The sequence below is a fragment of the Poromitra crassiceps genome (assembly GCF_964638095.1).
Source record: "Poromitra crassiceps genome assembly, chromosome: 9".
Classification (NCBI taxonomy): Eukaryota; Metazoa; Chordata; class Actinopteri; order Beryciformes; family Melamphaidae; genus Poromitra; species Poromitra crassiceps.
Genome location: NC_139630.1, coordinates 22,098,880 through 22,118,592, shown reverse-complemented (window position 1 = coordinate 22,118,592; position 19,713 = coordinate 22,098,880). Strand labels below are relative to the sequence as shown.

The following is a 19,713-nucleotide window of genomic DNA, read 5'->3' as shown; positions in this document are numbered from 1 at the left end:
ACAGACAGACAGGCAGGCAGACAGTCAGACAGACAGACAGGGAGGGAGGGAGGGAGGAGAGACGGAAAGTGAGGATAGAATGTAAAAACAGTATTTGTATGAATTAGTTTGTATTCTATTCTTCATTTCTTCTGACTTGACTTGCTGCTCTGTATTTAGACTTGAGACTTGACATTAATGACATGGACTTGACTTGAGCAACTGCTGACCAACAGAATTGGCTGACGGGGACCGACAGCACCCAAGGATTAAAGGGACCAACTGACTGACTGGCTAGCCGACCACAACACGACTGAGTGACGGAACTAACTTACTCTACCAACAAAGGCATTGAAGGGAATACTGACAGACGGACAGATGGACAAACAGACAGATGGACAGACAGACAGACAGACAGAAAGACAGAGACGGTACCGTAGCGTCTGGTTCTGGAATTTGCCGGCGATCTTCTTGACAATTCCGGGGCTTTTCACCTGGCAGGACGATACGGAGTCTCCGAGGCGGCCACACTCCTCGGCGGTGGTCTCCCCGCACACGTTCAGGTAGTAGATGTAACTTTCACCACCGTTACTGGACCCAGACTCAGTATAGTACGGAGGGTCTGTAGCTACACACACACACACACAGACAACATGGCATTAGAAGGTTTAAAGCCATTTCACACCAAGGGCTCACCTCAACACACTGCAACTCATTGCTCAGGGTCGAGGCATTGTGCCATGTAAAATCCATTGCAGGCTTTTGAACCATTTTAATAGCAGTATCTTAGTGCACGTTTTTCTATGAACACTAGAAAGGCCATGGGCTGGCAATGAGCTTTCAAATTACATTTCTGAAAAACTGGAACTAGATCTAGTCTCATCCTTCCATTACTTTTTGAAAGATTTGTTGCGCAGCACTACGGTTCTGTCTTTCCATTGAATATCCAATAGGGATGTCGGTTTTCGGTAAATTTTTACTTTCGATTAACTGACACCCTTAACCAGTTAATAACCGGTTAAAAAATTGTAATATGTGAAAAAACACCACTGGTGCGTGCCTTTCAGTCCAGCGTTTCAAACGGCATATGCGACCATTATTTTAGAGTGTGTTGTGATTCCGTTACTGCAGGCTTCACACACTACCAAATCCGCTTGAATTACGTTATACATTTTAAAGTGTTGATATTCTTCAGTAGAATCGATGTGGAAAACGCAGCTTGTTGCTTGAAACACGCAAGTGAAAGTAAGAACCTCAGGCCCCGTGCAGACTAGAGCAACATTTGTCGCATGTAGACGCCGGCTGTCGCTGCTGCCGGCATTTTGTATTGGATTGCGTCACCAGGTATCCCAGCATACTTAAATGTGGCTGTAGTCTGCACTCTGCACGGGGCGTCAGGCGGAGAAATGAAATGCAGTTTACTGCCTGGCAGCTCGTCACATTAACGTTATAGTCAGCCCACAGTCCCACACACGAAATGATAGAACATGGATTAATGAGCTGATTGTTTCAGTATGGGTGTGTTCATACATTCATTCTGAAATGAAAGCACATCTGAGCTGTCCGTCAGAAATTCAGAGCGGGGGGGGGGGGGGGGGGGGGGGGGGGTAGTGAGTGAGAGAGAGACCAGGAAGTGGTGCGTTGCTCTCAAACCCTTGAGAAGAGAGGAATTTTCAGCGTTTCTCTAAATGAATGTTATTGGCAGGGGCAAGAGCTTTTAATTCCTATATAATGCCAGTTTAACCCTTGTGCCATGTTTTAATATACTTAGGTTACTTGCAAAAAATTATTAAAGTTTTTTTTTGCAAGTAATTGACAGTGTGCGGGACTCCTCTTTATCTCTCATATGTACTGCATCTCCGACGCACCTGCCTTTAAGAGATTGAAGGTGTGCATCAGCTCCTTCTGAATATACTTAGGTTAACATTGCTTCCCACGAAGGGGGGAAAAAAATCGACAGATTTGCAACACGTTGTATGCAAATTAATATGCAAATTAACTCTTTAACCAACATGTTTAACCGGTCAGAGATGTTTTCGGCGGTTAACCGGTTAACATCCCTAATAGAGACAGTCCGCATGTCTGGGAACGCCCATACAGGCTCTAGGAACGCCCACAATAGACGCTGGGTTAGCTGGCTCAGCCTTGCTGGGGGCGGGGTCAGGGTGGGGTAAATTCCCCCGTTCTATCCATTCAGCAAAGTTAGAATTTAGCTGATAGCCCAGCCCAGGCAGACACGATCGGGGATTTAACCACCGCAGTAAACGCGCATCTGAGCAGACGTCTTGTGTTCCGCTCTAGAACCCCCAAACATGTAGTTTAGAGCCGCAGCACCGTCTTTTGGTGAGTCAGCCCATGAGATATATCTGCGGTTTTACCCCACTCGCGCGCCAGCCGTTTAACATTTTGTGGGCGTTCCCAGACATGCTATGTCTCTATATCCAAACATGAATATGAACAGCTTTTAATACAACACATGCAAAGGAACAGCTTCAGAGATGCACTGAGAGTGTGTTGACTGTGGGTCGGAGGAATGTGGAGAGGAGAGGAGAGGAGAAGAGAAGAGAAGAGAAGAGAAGAGAAGAGAAGAGAGGAGAGGAGAGGAGAGGAGAGGAGAGGAGAGGAGAGGAGAGGAGAAGAGAGGAGAGGAGCTGTGTAATACATGTTATGGGACGTTCCCAAAAGGATTTACAGGATTTATTTTTCTGTTGATGCAAAATTGAAACACTAGAATGTGAAAACGTGGCAGCGGACTTGGTGTGTAAGCTTTACATGTGGAAAATGCCAGCACAAATATTCCGCAAATCAGTCCTGCATTTTCGTTTAATTTTTCGGTGTGAAACAGCTTTTAGCTTTGCTGATAAATTGGGCTATATTGTCATTTTATTTCATTTTTTATTGGATCCGGTCCAATCTGTGTCGTTCACCTCGGACTATATACTATATGACTATATGACTATGTTTGATTGATTACATTATATTCATTGTAGAATTAATCAATACTGGTTGCCTAGGGAAAGACCATAATTTCAATTGATTCTATGCAATAAGACATTTTGATCAGATTCCACAGGTAACAACTAAATTACTTTATTGGCTTCAATCTAAAAAGTATCTGCCTTCAAAAACGAACCACAGTCATAGGGTCATACGTTAGATGTAGACATAACAAAAAAAAGAAGTAACATCAAGAGATGTGCATGGAGTGTGGTAAGAATAGAAAAAAATGCTTGGTCGCAATGAGCTGGCAAAAATGAGGAATGTCATTACAGACAGATTACTCATGCAACTTACTTCCTTTTAACTAGGCTAAACATATGTGGGATAGTGAGCCAACATTTCTCATAGCATTGATAGCAAAATACTAATGTATGCATTTATGAATATGGGGGAAATAATACATTTTCTCATTTTCCAAATCAAACAGTTACTGTGAATTTTATGTGCCAAAATGGGCGTTTGATCTTCCACAAAATCACTTTGGTCGGTGGATGCGACAGAGTCAGAGGCTGCGTTCAAATTCTCATTTTTGTTTAGGAAGGTTTCTAACTGAGTGAAATGACACGGAAGTATCACCATGAGAAGAGGTGTGTGAATTCTCTAAACACTAAGGAAAGGTGCTTCAATGCTTCCTGACTTATCTCCTTTAAAGACGAGCTGAACCCAAGTGACGCGAGGGTCGGAGACGTATCAGACTGAAAACAAATCTTACCTGAGATGACAGAGGGTTGAGAGGCGGGCTATAGTGGGAAATCGAGTGGGATTCGGAGTTTTGTCGCGCTACGCGAGTGAGAACTGAGAAGCTGACTGCCTCCGCGTGTAGTGCTCACAAAAGATTTTAGACCACAAGACCACATGCCAGGGCACAAAGGTCATCGCTCTATTGACATCGTGAAGGGGGGATTTTCTGAAATGTGTGTTAAAATGAGCCAATGACACATCCTTTGCATAGAGCAGGTTACATTAAACTGAGACCACTGATGCTTTTAAAGCAACTGACAGTAGCAGGCTGGTAGCAGGACACTGCCAAGGTGGCCTTTGATCTCAGGGCATCACGGCCAGAGGGAGGGGCAACGGAGGGCCTCCGTGTAATTCCCACCCTGTTGGGAACCACTGGTGTAGCTAACGTACTGTATGTAGCCTAGTGTAGCTAACGTATGTAGCCTAGTGTAGCTAACGTATGTAGCCTAGTATAAGTACAGGGGGATTGTCTTAGCAGCACAGTTGTATTTTCCTAAGGCCATATGAATTCTCCTTCACATTCTTCCTTGACGCTCATGATGTTTTCCATTGAGGTCAAGGAAAAGTGGAAATATCCTTCGACCCCGTTTACACCCAGCATTAAAATGTGTTTTGGGATGATCTTGATTTCTGTTGGCATATCGCGTCACTGTAAAGACATTTTAAAGTAATTCACTGTTAAGAAAGTTGAATTTCAGCATGTGGGAATCACTGAATCACTGACTGAAAAGGGGCAGCAAATACATTAAATCCAGAGGAGAAGAAGATGCAGGGGCGGGAAATAACACTTTGGAACACCGCCAACATTTTATTATCGCTCGCAGTTCAGAGGTGAGGCATTGATCACGCAGGGTCGTTCTATCGGCTAAACGCAAAGCCTTGGCAACTTTTAAACCCAAGAAAATGCCAGTAGTTTGTGGATATTAGTGTTTTTTTTGGCCAATCTAAAAGGGGCCATATTAATACCAGGTGTTAATGTGGTCAAGCACCATCCCATTGCAATCCGATCACCCAAAACACATTTTAATGCCAGGTGTAAATGAAGTCCTAGACTGTTTGATTCCAGCCAGTGTGTGTACTTACGGCTCAGGGTGAGGGGGCTGAGGTCTATGGAGATGTCGTGCTGATCGCTGGTCAGTTTGCAGGTGTGGCTCTCCAGATAGTCTCGATGGCAGGCGTACTCCGTCACCCACTCCACCTCGTAACGACAGTTGGTCGCAGCCGTCATCCTAGGATCGCTGCCCTGTGAACCCAGACATCACTGTAAATCAGCACATTGGAAAGCAGTGTCATTTGCATGAGCAGCCGCGGGAGACCGAAGATGCAATGTGTTAAGTTGGCGGGACAATAATGCCATCCTCCCTTGCACATTGTCATTTTTCCAGAGATTTGTTTCCAATGTGGAGTTTGATAAGGTGAAGTGTGTTCATGTTATCTCTATTTATTTACAGTGTACGTACAGTATGGCAGTACAGTATGGTACAGTACGTATGGCCTTGTGTGAACCTGTTCAAATGAAGACATACATTTTCCACATTTTAGAGTAACAGTAAAGACATCAAAAGTGTGAAAAACACAAATGGAATTATGCAGTTACCAAAGAAGTGTTAAACAAATCAGAACTATCTTATTAGAATAGATTATTTAAAGTTTAAAGTTTCCTTGATTGGTAATTTAAATAATATTCTATATATATATATATATATATATATATATATATATATATATATATATAATATTCCCATATTCTCTCATTCAAGATCAACGGCTACTACTGACGAACAAATACTTTGCCGAAACCTCGGAAATGGAAGGTTGTCCCAGAAAGTATAACGTAACTGAAAAGAGATTCAAGATACATAAAGAATGTATCGTGTGCATGTGTTCTGAAATGCTCTGCACTGCTTTCTTTTCACTTTAAATGTTGTTGTTGTTGTTGTTTTTTGTGTAATACACCTTTCTCATCCTCCCTCCCAATGTGTCTTAGCTCCTTATATTAGATACTGTGGAGCATCCAGCATTAGGGAGCAGGAAGCTCAAATGCATCCCTCCATCTTGTATGCTACATGTGACTTTGATACTAGACTCTATTCTGCTTGTGTATGTTGTTAGTCTGCAGACCTTTGATACTAGACTCTATTCTGCTTGTGTATGTTGTTAGTCTGCAGACCTTTGATACTAGACTCTATTCTGCTTGTGTATGTTGTTAGTCTGCAGACCTTTGATACTAGACTCTATTCTGCTTGTGTATGTTGTTAGTCTGCAGACCTTTGATACTAGACTCTATTCTGCTTGTGTATGTTGTTAGTCTGCAGACCTTTGATACTAGACTCTATTCTGCTTGTGTATGTTGTTAGTCTGCAGACCTTTGATACTAGACTATATTCTGCTTGTGTATGTTGTTAGTCTGCAGACCTTTGATACTAGACTCTATTCTGCTTGTGTATGTTGTTAGTCTGCAGACCTTTGATACTAGACTCTATTCTGCTTGTGTATGTTGTTAGTCTGCAGACCTTTGATACTAGACTCTATTCTGCTTGTGTATGTTGTTAGTCTGCAGACCTTTGATACTAGACTCTATTCTGCTTGTGTATGTTGTTAGTCTGCAGACCTTTGATACTAGACTCTATTCTGCTTGTGTATGTCGTTAGTCTGCAGACCTTTGATACTAGACTCTATTCTGCTTGTGTATGTTGTTAGTCTGCAGACCTTTGATACTAGACTCTATTCTGCTTGTGTATGTTGTTAGTCTGCAGACCTTTGATACTAGACTCTATTCTGCTTGTGTATGTCGTTAGTCTGCAGACCTTTGATACTAGACTCTATTCTGCTTGTGTATGTTGTTAGTCTGCAGACCTTTGATACTAGACTCTATTCTGCTTGTGTATGTTGTTAGTCTGCAGACCTTTGATACTAGACTCTATTCTGCTTGTGTATGTCGTTAGTCTGCAGACCTTTGATACTAGACTCTATTCTGCTTGTGTATGTCGTTAGTCTGCAGACCTTTGATACTAGACTCTATTCTGCTTGTGTATGTTGTTAGTCTGCAGACCTTTGATACTAGACTCTATTCTGCTTGTGTATGTTGTTAGTCTGCAGACCTTTGATACTAGACTCTATTCTGCTTGTGTATGTTGTTAGTCTGCAGACCTTTGATACTAGACTCTATTCTGCTTGTGTATGTTGTTAGTCTGCAGACCTTTGATACTAGACTCTATTCTGCTTGTGTATGTTGTTAGTCTGCAGACCTTTGATACTAGACTCTATTCTGCTTGTGTATGTTGTTAGTCTGCAGACCTTTGATACTAGACTCTATTCTGCTTGTGTATGTTGTTAGTCTGCAGACCTTTCCATGTTGTCATGATGCTGCTCTCTTAGCCAGGCCTCCCTTGAAAAACCTACTCCTAATTCCAATGAGACTAACCTGGTTAAATCAAAGGTTAAACAAACGGGAAAAAAGAATACAATCGATGAAATGTATAATCGCATCAGCACTTGGGGTGTGTGTGTGTGTGTGTGTGTGTGTGTGTGTGTGTGTAACCCACCTCCTGCCTGCGTGAGGGACAGATGAATGTGATGGTGACAGCAGGGGAGTGTCCATTACAGAAGTCTGGAGGAGGGGAGTCTGCACCGACCTTATACTGCAAACTCAGTCTGAGAGGAGGGAGGAGAGAGAGGAGAGAAAACTAGCTTAGTGTTGGCTCCATGTTTATACTGCAACCTCAGTCTGAGAGGAGAGAGGAGAGAAGAGGAGAGAGAGCAGAGAAAACTAGCTCAGTGTTGGCTCCATGTTTATACTGCAACCTCAGTCTGAGAGGAGAGAGGAGAGAAGAGGAGAGAGAGGAGAGAAAACTAGCTTAGTGCTGGCTCCATGTTTATACTGCAACCTCAGTCTGAGAGGAGAGAGGAGAGAAGAGGAGAGAGAGCAGAGAAAACTAGCTTAGTGTTGGCTCCGTGTTTATACTGCAACCTCAGTCTGAGAGGAGAGAGAGGATAGAAAACTAGCTTAGTGTTGGCTCCATGTTTATACTGCAACCTCAGTCTGAGAGGAGAGAGGAGAGAAGAGGAGAGAAGAGGAGAGAGAGGAGAGAAAACTAGCTTAGTGCTGGCTCCATGTTTATACTGCAACCTCAGTCTGAGAGGAGAGAGGAGAGAAGAGGAGAGAGAGCAGAGAAAACTAGCTTAGTGTTGGCTCCGTGTTTATACTGCAACCTCAGTCTGAGAGGAGAGAGGAGAGGACAGGAGAGAGAGGAGAGAAAACTAGCTTAGTGTTGGCTCCATGTTTATACTGCAACCTCAGTCTGAGAGGAGAGAGGAGAGAAGAGGAGAGAGAGCAGAGAAAACTAGCTTAGTGTTGGCTCCATGTTTATACTGCAACCTCAGTCTGAGAGGAGAGAAGAGGAGAGAAAACTAGCTTAGTGTTGGCTCCATGTTTATACTGCAACCTCAGTCTGAGAGGAGAGAGGAGAGAAAACTAGCTTAGTGCTGGCTCCATGTTTATACTGCAACCTCAGTGTGAGAGGAGAGAAGAGGAGAGAGAGGATAGAAAACTAGCTTAGTGTTGGCTCCATGTTTATACTGCAACCTCAGTCTGAGAGAGGAGAGAGAGGAGAGAAAACTAGCTTAGTGTTGGCTCCATGTTTATACCGCAACCTCAGTCTGAGAGGAGAGAGAGGAGAGAAAACTAGCTTAGTGTTGGCTCCGTGTTTGCTAGCTGTGAGCCTCTTAATTTAAAACTCATGTGACACATACCCCAAGTCCTGGAAACCCCACAGAGCATTTTGAATGACAAGCATAATGAACTTATTAAGAAAATTATTTAAAACAATTATAATCAAAAACAAACGTCAAACAATTGTCCAGAAGAACTGTCCAGGTGTCGAGCTTCATATGAGAAGCATTCCTTAGTCTAATTCAAACGGATGGACAGGTTAGCTTTAGCCTCAACAGGCCACAGAGCTGCTAGCTGTTAGCGTTTTTTTGAATGGGTTTTTGGTTAGATGCGTGAAACAAGGTCTGCGGTTAACAAAAGTTTATGATACTTGGAGTTTTTTTCCCGGCAAGATAATCTTCACAATTTAATGAACACCACATTTATTATTTTTAAAGTGTAAATGCGATCGCCAGAAATCTTGATGTCATTTACACGTTAAAAATCATAAAAGTGCCATTCGTGTAGATTATCTTGTTGAACAAAACCTCTAAATATCATAAACTTGTTTTAACCACAGAGCTTATTTTCTGTAATAATCCAAAATCCAATAGAAACATCCTATTGGCTTTTGGTCGAGGGAAGCCAGGGCGATGCTAACTTCCGGGTTAGCCTAAAAAAATAGGTCATCCCCTCTCTATTAGGGTTGGGGTGAAAAATCAATACACCATAGTATCGCGATATTTTGCCTGACGATATTGTATCGATATATAAAAAATATATATATATACTTTTTTTTGCAGGCCATGCCATGTCAGGCCACCGGGCATCTGCCCGAAGTGCCCGATGTTGCAGTCCGCGCCTGCAGTGGCGTATTGAGTCCAGAGAAGCTTAATAATGTAGCCTACGTGTGGGGCAAAAACAAAACAAAACAAAAAAACACTGCATGTTTTATTTCCGGTGAGGTCAAGGAAAAGGTAGGAAAAGGAGTTAGACAATATATCGAAATATCGCAATATTCAATATATCGCAATATCGGCGATATCGCAATACTATCGTATCGTGACTCAAGTATCGTTTTAGTATCGTATCGTGGGCATCTGGTGATGCCCACCCCTACTCTCTATTCAGTAGGAGGTTCGCGTTAGCTACAGTAGCATACCTGTCACTGGACACCAGCTCTAGATGCTTGGTAGGAGAGCCCATACTGTAGCTGCCATGGCTGTTGGTCAGACAGGCTGCCGAACCCTCCGGACAGGGGCTGTCTGCACGGTCTGGAAGAGGAGGAGGAGAAGGTGATTGAGGACAGAAAGAATCGGGTTAGGGTCAATTAACTTTCAAATCAAAATACCAAGCAAAGCTGCTATTCTTGCTTTAATCAGAATTTTCTCTCTCTCTCTCTTTTTGCTAATGGTGAGAAAATCAACCAGTTGGGCTGCTCATGTAGGTCACATTAAAGACAATTAAGTACAAATTCAGCCAATAGCACTCTTTAGAAGTACTGTAGTACTAAGAAAGTAGTGTGTAAGTATAATTATAAAATGGGTACCTCAAATCAAGCAATCTGATTGGTTCACAGCCATTGTATAATTCCAGTAACCGAGTTCAATAACCCATGGCCATGGGTTATTGGTTACCATGGCAACTCTCTTACTGCGCTCGAGCCAAACAGCTTTCTCCTGATCTGCTGTATGGCGGGTCACTAGTCCTTCAAGTCTTTGTACAATGAGTCATTATGGACGCATGATGGCGCAACTCTCTTACTAAAAGTACGTTACTTGGTGTCGGCATACGGCTCTGGGGCCGGTTGCACCAACTAGTCTTACACTGCTCTTAACTGCCTGTAACAGAGATCTCCGCGGAGACCTTTTTGACCGTCATCGTCGTAACTGCGGTCAACTGAGCCGTGTTCGTCGTAACACCGCCAGTTCGCTGTCTTTGAAAGCACGACGTTAGATTATAACTAACTAGTTGTGTGGCTTAGCCTTCCAAAATGTTGCCGTTAGTTTTTTAGAAGTTAATACATAGAATTGGGAACGTTACATTCAATTTCATTCAGACTGTCTTTCTGGCTCAATCGCCGCCATTGGTGCAACCGGCCCCTGGTCGGGCTTTGCTCTCAGCAAGCGCCAGGATTGGCCAATGTCGACTTCAGTCTCCAGAACGATCCAATCAAATCACCCGCACGTCTATCTTCTTGCTAGAGGTCCCGCCTTCAGTAGTGTTTCAACTGACTCTATCAGAATAAAATGCCAGTCGGACTTATAGTGTTATTATTATTATATTATTATACTTGGAACCCTTTTATAAAAGCAATATAGCACTCGAGCAGCGTGTGTTGTGAAATATATCACACTGATAAGCTGTTATCCCACTCGGCCTGCGGCCTCGTGGGATAACAGCTTATCAGTGTGATATATTCATCACAACACACTTGCTCTCGTGATATATTGCTTAAGTATAAGTAGTAGAGATGAAACCTTATGCAAATGTAATATCATGTTTCTAGTCACCAAAATGATCATGCTTATCAGTATAGAGTACCGCAGGGATGACCTGCTGGTTCGTAGGGGGAAAAGTCAAAGAGATTTTTGTATTGGAATTTCGGTTAAATGCAAGAAATAAGGTCTGTGGTTAACGAAAGTTTATGAATCAGCGAAGTATGAGTGCAATTTTTACACGATTTTCAGAAAACCACAGACCTTATTTCATTAATTTAACCGAAATGTCCGTACAAAAATCCCATTCACTTTTACACGTACGTGTTAGCATCCATGTTTTTCAGTCTCATTCCTGCCACTGACTGAGGCTGCCCCTCCCTCCGGGTACTGACTGAGGCTGCCCCTCCCTCCAGGTACTGACTGAGGCTGCCCCTCCCTCCAGGTACTGACTGAGGCTGCCCCTCCCTCCAGGTACTGACTGAAGCTGCCCCTCCCTCCAGGTACTGACTGAGGCTGCCCCTCCCTCCAGGTACTGACTGAGGCTGCCCCTCCCTCCAGGTACTGACTGAGGCTGCCCCTCCCTCCAGGTACTGACTGAGGCTGCCCCTCCCTCCAGGTACTGACTGAGGCTGCCCCTCCCTCCAGGTACTGACTGAAGCTGCCCCTCCCTCCAGGTACTGACTGAAGCTGCCCCTCCCTCCAGGTACTGACTGAGGCTGCCCCTCCCTCCAGGTACTGACTGAGGCTGCCCCTCCCCTCCCCTGGGTACTGACTGAGGCTGCCCCTCCCTCCAGGTACTGACTGAGGCTGCCCCTCCCTCCAGGTACTGACTGAGGCTGCCCCTCCCTCTGGGTACTGACTGAGGCTGCCCCTCCTTCTGGGTACTGACTGAGGCTGCCCCTCCCTCCAGGTACTGACTGAGGCTGCCCCTCCCCTCCCCTGGGTACTGACTGAGGCTGCCCCTCCCTCCAGGTACTGACTGAGGCTGCCCCTCCCCTCCCCTGGGTACTGACTGAGGCTGCGGCAGATGTTGATGTAGAAGTCCACGCTGTTGTCTCCATCGTCCACCAGGTAGCCGTCTTTGACCTTGATGAGCGGGTTGAGGTCATGCTTCTTGCCGTCGAGGTCGAACACGTAGCAGGGCACCTGGACACAGAGGGAGACGCTCACTGCACCACTCACACACATTCACATTTATTTGGCCATGCATCCGCAGTTGGACAATGGCCTGAGGAGGACAGGCAATCCTACATGCAGAAAAAGGAGGGCTAGGGTGCTGGTTCTATACAGAGCCATACGAGAGAAAAAATATATATTTCAACCACTTGTCAAAATAAAGTCCCTTTAATGCTGCATTATGTAATATAGCATGTAATAACTTAATAACCAATGTAATAAAAACAATCCCTTCTAAATGGTTGAAAATGCAACCTGTTTATATAATAAATTGCCATATCATGTAAAAAGATCACATTACACTATTACATTAACAGAAGCGAAAGGGGTGTTTTGTTTAACTGATAACTGTAGTTGTTGTTTACTTATTATATTCTTCTTATGTTTTATTAGAGATTATTTGTCAGTATTATTTTTTTCCTTTTATTAGTTTATTTAAACAGGGACAGAGCATATTAATGAACACTTAGAACAAATGTAAATATGCCAGATTATATTAGGCCAGAGGCTAGTTTACTACGACCAGTTTATGACATTATCGGTTATAAAATATGCTACTAAATAATAATGGTGGGATGATAATGTAACGTGATGTTATTGTTTTCATCAGGAAATGTATTACATGAAGCGCACTATCTCACTTCTTCTTATATGTTGACCCATTTAGAAGGGTATTTTATGCTGCTATGTAGAATCATCTATAAGAAGAAAGAAATAATAAGAAAAGAAAAGAGGAAATTAGTGTTCAGTAAAGCAGATACAGTCTAATGTACCTCTGGGTTACTCTAGAGTGCACATACAGTGCCAACAAGATAAGACCTCAGATAATTGTATTTAGGACGTTCTAATACTGTACAAATATAATAATATAAATGTAGATATTTAACTATTTAAGGAGCCACGGAGTCGAGGACACCCTGAGAAAGGATTCTGCTGTAGTAGAAGCATAAAGAAGTAGAGCGTAGAGACCACAAGGTTCGTTACGGGTCGTGACCATCAGTCGTTTTTTTCACACATGGTCTCTGCTGTTTGAACCTGCTGACCGACAGTGATCTGTGGCTAAAAGCATGTTTCACTCATGTCACGCCTTCTTTCTTTACGCAAAGGGTCCCTCTGACAACCCATGTGACGCTCATGTCACGCTGCAGTGACTATACACAACGCTAGCCGCAGTTACATGTTACACTGTTTCTATTGAAGAACGTCTTGGTTGTAAGTAGACCATTGCCTTAAAGATACAGTTCTCAATCACCCCTAAATCAAAAATACATCGTTTTCCTCTTACATGTAGCGCTATTTATTAGGGGTGGGAATCACCAGATGACCCCACGATACGATATTATCACGATACTTAAGTCAGGATACGATAGTATTGCGAAATTGAGATAGCCTACCGTATGCTAGTATTGCAATGTATTGAGTATTGCGATATTCAGATATATTATTACCTTTTTTCCAGTGCAAATTATACCCCCAAAGGAAAACTTGATCAACATCTGTTTTATCTAAGATAACATTTCCAGTCGGCAAGGGGACTAAATAATGCTCACAATTTTGGCGAGGGGGCAATTGGCATGGTCATTTTCAAAGGGGTCCCGTGACCTCACCTCAAGATATCTGAATGAGAATGGGTTCTATGGGAGGGGCTTAGGGTTAGAATGGGTTCTATGGGCGGGGCTTAGGGTTACACACCTTGAGTTGCATGCACTTTGTCAGAAAGGTGTCTTTCCATTTGAAAATGTTTAAGCTTTTTTCCAATCAACACTAAATCCAACTCTAATACTTTTTTAAATAAAACTTCTAAATAATGTTTTTTATTATTTTGAAAATGTATTTTATATTTAGAATGTAAATTGTCTATAAAATATAATACATTTGTAATGTAATTTCACATAACATCAAACATTTATTTTTGGCCCACAGCCCTCCTAGCCTGGTAAACCAGCTGGTCACGTGAACTCATATTTAATTTCATCTGCGGGAGTTGGGCGGGTGCACTTGCCTTGACAGACAACTCCTTTAGCCAATCAACGTTGAATCCAGTCAAATCCAAATCCACTCGGGAGAACGGTGAAAACATCTTTTCTGCCAAGAAACTCCTGTACTTGCTTAATTGTTGTTACTGACTCTATTTATGCAATAAATGCACTTTATGGCTGTTTAAACTCGACGAACGTTGAAGTTACTGCTCGAGGCGGACAGCCACGGAGGCAGCCGTTACTGTTTTACCAGTGGCGTTCTTGATTGGCCGGTTACGATGTCAACTACGAGGCGGGTCGCTGATTGGCTAGAGCACTTTGTAGTTTCTGAAAACACCCTCCCAGGGCTGGAGGCCAGATGGTCTGGTAGAACGAAATGAAATGTGAGCGCACGTGACCAGCTGGTTTACCAGGCTACGGCCCTCCATCCAGATTCATTTTGAGCGCTTCATAGGAAAGAATCTGGGGAGCTCTGATCTGATCTAGACAGATTTGGTCTGAATTGCTGAGCTTGGCCGTAGAGATGCCTGTCTTCTCTTGAATACAATGGAACGTTATGGCACTCGAATTGTGCTGCTCAAATACAGTAGGAACTATTTTCTTAGCAGCTAGTGGGTGTAGTTCGGCTGAGAGAAATACTTCCTACACGATGCCTGCTGCTGTTAGCTAGCTAGTAGCTAGCAGGTGTAGGTCGGTAGAAAGAAAATAGTTCCTACATGAAACTGCTCACAACAAGATCTGTGGGTTATATTGAATAACCAGGGCATGATTTCTGAAAAGAGACATTGCTGTTGAGTTTTTCAAATGTGTGTACATTTGAAAAACTCAACAGCAATATATATACATATTATGTATATATATATATATATATTTATATGTATTTATTTTGGCGGAGTGAGCACCATAAATGCCATCCAGTTTCATTGAGAAGGCAGATATCTCTACAGCCGATATCTCCAAACCTTGGCAACTCACACCAAAACGTATTTTAGATTTTTGGGGTGAACTGTCCATTTAAGAGCTTCACACTCTCCTACACAGGAAGGGACTATTAGGGACCATGTTGGAAATAAGTGTTTCCACACTTTTACAAGTATATCCCCTTGATTTTGCTGTCTTTTCTATCCATACTAATCAATCAACCAGCCCAGCCCACCTACTTCTTTGTGAGGTTTGAATTTGTCTTTCTTGCAGGCGACGTAGGTCCTCCACTCCAAGTAGTGCACACACTGGGACACGGTGACAAACTCTGGTGTTCCCTGCAGCAGAGAAACACAGTGCTGTTAATACAAAGACACTCACTGAACCAACATGATGACCCATGACACATGTATGTCCTCAGCTCAGTGGCCTTGTGGTCTGAGTGTCCGCCCTGAGACTGGGAGGTTGTGAGTTCGATCCCCGGCCGAGTCGTACCAAAGACTATAAAAATGGGACCCATTTGCCTCCCTGCTTGGCACTCAGCATCAAAAGGGTTGGAATTGGGGGGTTAAATCACCATATGATTCCCGAGCGCGGCGCTGCTGCCGCTCACCGCTCCCCCAGGGGATGGGTCAAATGCGGAGAACAAATTTCACACATTGTGTGACAATCAGTGGGACTTTACCTTTGTTATGCATGTCTTGTTTTTATAAGACCAGGGGCCATGTTGGAAATAAGTGTTTACACTTTTACAAGTCTATCCCTTGGATTGTGTTGTTGTATATCCGAAATAAAATCAATCAATAAACTACACGCAATGTAGTCTCTTAAAACAGACTGTCTCATCTACATCCGGCGAATGCAGCTATACACAGTCTGTACGTTACACCCCCAGAACATGCACAAGGAAGTTGGGAAAAAAACCTTCAGACAGGAAAGAAGTTCGACGGAATCCGACCAATCACGGCACGTGTGTCCACGAAAAATGCGGCATATTGGATTTTGATTGGACTAATGAGCGGAAGATCCGCCTTTCTGCGATTCTGATTGGACTAATGAGCGGAAAACCCGCCTTTCTACTTCCCATTCCGGTTGGTGCATGATTCTCCCCCATGAAGTACAGACGGTATGGGGGAAGCATTTGAAAATTGCGCAAGCCAACTCGTCTGTTCTAAGAGACTACACGCAATGCTATGAAATTGTATCCACTTCCTGTCTCTTAAGTGGGCGTGGTCGCCTCTCCCCCCATCCCTCCACCTCGTCTGGAAGTGTTGTGAACGTCTTAATTTTCTCCTGATTTGTCCATCTGAAAAATGTAATTTTAGTGTCAGAATGTTCAGAAGATGTGTGGCTTGTGAAAAATGCATCCAATATTTACTTCGGGGACTATGGGGCGAAAGAATCGGTCATAATCCGTGCTCACGAGCGCACGTCTCCCATGGACTCCAATAGACACAGGAGTAGTCTCCTAAAGGGGCGGGGGAGTGGCGAAACCCACGTGACACAGACACAGGAAGTGACTGGCAGTTGGGGTGTCTCGCTCGAATAAAGGCCATGGTACACCAATCAAACATTTCCCAACAAACACAGATGTTTGGTTGGTGTGCCATGGCTGTCTGTCTGTGTTTGGAGATGTTTGGTCAGATTCCACATGTTCAACCCTTATCATTGGCAGTTGTTGGATAACCATCATCACTTTTATTAACAGACACAAGGTCCAGTATAAAAACAGACAATACATACAATCATAACATACACATACCTCAATACATTACATTAAAGAGTTGTACCAATGTGCCCAGATGCTAGACTGGTACTTAATAGCACTGAGACCAGGTTGAGACAGCAGCATGATAATCAAGTTCTGAGACACATTAAGACGACAGATAAACTTGTAGGTCAGATTTCTCAGCAGGGCATGAAAGGTGTAGACTCCTGCACCACAAAACATTTCACTATAGCACTGCAACACCGTGGCTTTCTGAGCAGAATCCTCATGCAGTCATTATAAGCAACTAGGGATGCACCGATCGATCGGCACGTGACCGGAAATGGCCGATTTCCACGTGATCGGCCTCGATCGGTGATCTGCGCCGGTCACTCTAAATAGCCGATTCTGTGAGCCGATTTTCACAAGACGTGCGCGCACCCCAAAGCACCGATACAGGCACCCAGCCACCACACCACACATGCCAGCATACCTTCCTCCTTTTTTCACCGTCAGTGAAGTAGACAAAGCTCGCAGTTTGTCACACATGCAAGTCGAAAATAAGCCGTGGAGACAGAGGTGCGGCCGAGTCCCGCTCGGCTGGAGTCGTCTGAGCGGCTCGCTTCACCTCACTGGCCCCTCTCTCTCTTCTCTCTCTTCCCGGGAAGCGGTGCTCCAGCAACCCGCCACAGCGCACAGCCGGCTTGGCAAGGTGAACGTGAGCATTGTGTCCAGTATAACCATTCCCCGACCTGCCTTCTCCATTCCACATCAGCGCTGCTGCCTCAGCCTGTCACTCATGTTGTAACGTGGAAACAGGAGAGACTATTCGTTTCGTATTGCAAATAGAACGACATGAGAACGACGGACATAATAATAAAAATGCATCGGACTCACAAGTGTGCAACGTTTTCTGTGCGTGACGATATTTTTTCGGATGGCAGATAAAAATACGCATACCAAACTTCGGACTGTGTGTAAACTCCGCCTAATATTCAGACTGAAGATCGTTACTGTAACTCATAAACTCATTTCCCCTCTACTCAAGAGGACTGGTCTGGAGCCAGTCTATAAACTCCTTGTCCATGGATCATTTTGATGTTCTGTTGCACCTGTTTTCTTTTGGAAAAGTAAATGCATGATAGCTGTGGGATATAGGCTATTGGATTTAATAAAAATTTTGTATTCATTGTATTTGCACAAAAAAGCTCTGTCAAGTAGCCTAACCTGGAACACTTTTATTTTGAGATGTGTTTGAGTGAGATGGTCCTACTTCATGCAAATGATAAGAATTGTGTATTTGTTTATTTGGATCCCCATTAGATGTAAGAATTGTTCTTTGAATCTTAATTTTCAAACAAAGTTACAAAAACGTTTGTGTAAGCTGTCAATTGTTGTTTTTAGAAGAAAAAAATCGGAATCGGCAAAAATCGGTATCGGCAAGTCAGACTATTCAAAAATTGGAAATCGGAATCGGCCAAGAAAATGGCAATCGGTGCATCCCTATAAGCAACCTGAAGCTTTTGAATGCTAGCCTGCTTAAACTTGACCCACAGGGGGGCAGTATAGAAAGGAGTACAATAGGCTCTAAACAGGCTAATCTTGACCTCATCAGAGCAAAAATATAACTTTTTCCTCAGCATATTAGCTTGTGCATACAAGACACGCCGCTGCCTATACATGTCATCATCATCGCTGATTTGCTCGGTAAGAATGTGACCCAAGTACTTGGTTCTACAGCACACTTCAAGAACCTGTCCTGACAAATACAAAGAAGGGAAGGATAGGTCCTTATCATGTCTTGTTCTGCAAACCATAATGACACTCTTTTCAGCATTATATTTCACATCAAAATCTACCCCATACGCAGAACAAATATTCTGCAGCTGTTGAAAACCAGCACTGCTTGGAGACAGGATGGTCAGATCGTCAGCCTACATAAATGATAATGATAATGTTTGATTGGTGTGTCATGGGCTTAATAAACAATCTGTGGTGACTAATAATAACAGATTAGATTAGATTAGATTTATTTTGAACGTGGTGGGGAAAAAACAAAGATAAAGAATAAATGAAATATAGGCAAGAACATGCCAAGCAAGCATAGTCAATTAGAATTCACAGCATCCAGTATACAGCAAATTCACAATGACAGTGCTGTGTAAGCAGATCCGCTCTGGACAGACATGAGGCGAAAGCATGATGCGTGTCGTCACATGACATCAACAAACCATCTATAAACTTAGTTCAGCGTATTCACATCCAAGTGCAACAGCAGGCTACTGTCTACTGTCGCTTATGGGATATCTGGACCTGCAAGATGACCTAGAAGACCTAGAAGTTTGGCATGGGGCATGGGGCGTTACAACGCTGATGAAGGCTACCTGCTGAAACGCGTGCGTTGTTTGCTGTGCTGTACTAACCTTATTAAACGCTTAACCCATTGATACCGGATGCAGCATTTGCGTGTATATCCCTCATTTGTGTGTGTATCCCTTTAAGACCGCGAACCGCGTGACGCGGTTCGCGGTCTTAAAGGGATACACACACAAATGCTGCATCAGGTGGTATCAAGGGGTTAAAGGACATTCTGGAGTGCTGGCCTTTGCTAGAAATGCCCATCCCTAGTTGGCAGGTCTTGAAACTTACAGAGTTGCCACGACGCCACAGGCAGGCCGTCAAACGAGTAGTCTGCAGGGACAGACTGATGTAGTCTATCTTTTGGGATGGGACGAACTTGCTCTTTTCCTCGTTCATCACAAAACCTTGGTTTAGGTGCGTTGTGACCATACAAGTGTGCGCCAGCGCCTCCTGTTCCGACTGAGCTAGAATTAGCCAGTCGTCCAGGTAAGTTGCCAAGCGAATGCCGTCGGGGCTATCACCGCCTCTGTGCATCTGACGAATAGTCTGGGACTCAGAGACGGGCCAAACGGGAGGACACAGTACTGGTAACACTTTCGCCTGAACGCGAACCAGAGGAACCGGCGCAGCGAGGGGTAAATTGGTACATGATGAAAGTACTCGTCTCGTAGGTCCACCCATGTGAGCCAGTCGTTTAGACGGATCATGCGCAGGAGTGACCGAGACGTTAGCATTCTGAACTTGGAATTTCCTGAG

At 43.7% G+C, this 19,713-nt stretch overlaps 1 protein-coding gene across 1 annotated transcript in view; it reads right to left on the bottom strand.

The window, feature by feature from the left end:
- The window catches only part of igf2r (insulin-like growth factor 2 receptor), a gene marked incomplete at its 5' end in the record, with an annotated part of 144,593 nt that overhangs the window by 90,914 nt on the left and 33,966 nt on the right, over positions 1 to 19,713 (bottom strand). Inside the window, 6 exons of the mRNA XM_083642893.1 lie at positions 415 to 607; positions 4,804 to 4,963; positions 7,266 to 7,374; positions 9,534 to 9,645; positions 11,826 to 11,958; positions 15,128 to 15,226. Of these exons, the coding sequence (XP_083499019.1) occupies positions 415 to 607; positions 4,804 to 4,963; positions 7,266 to 7,374; positions 9,534 to 9,645; positions 11,826 to 11,958; positions 15,128 to 15,226 (806 nt within the window). The remainder of the gene's footprint in view (positions 1 to 414; positions 608 to 4,803; positions 4,964 to 7,265; positions 7,375 to 9,533; positions 9,646 to 11,825; positions 11,959 to 15,127; positions 15,227 to 19,713) is intronic.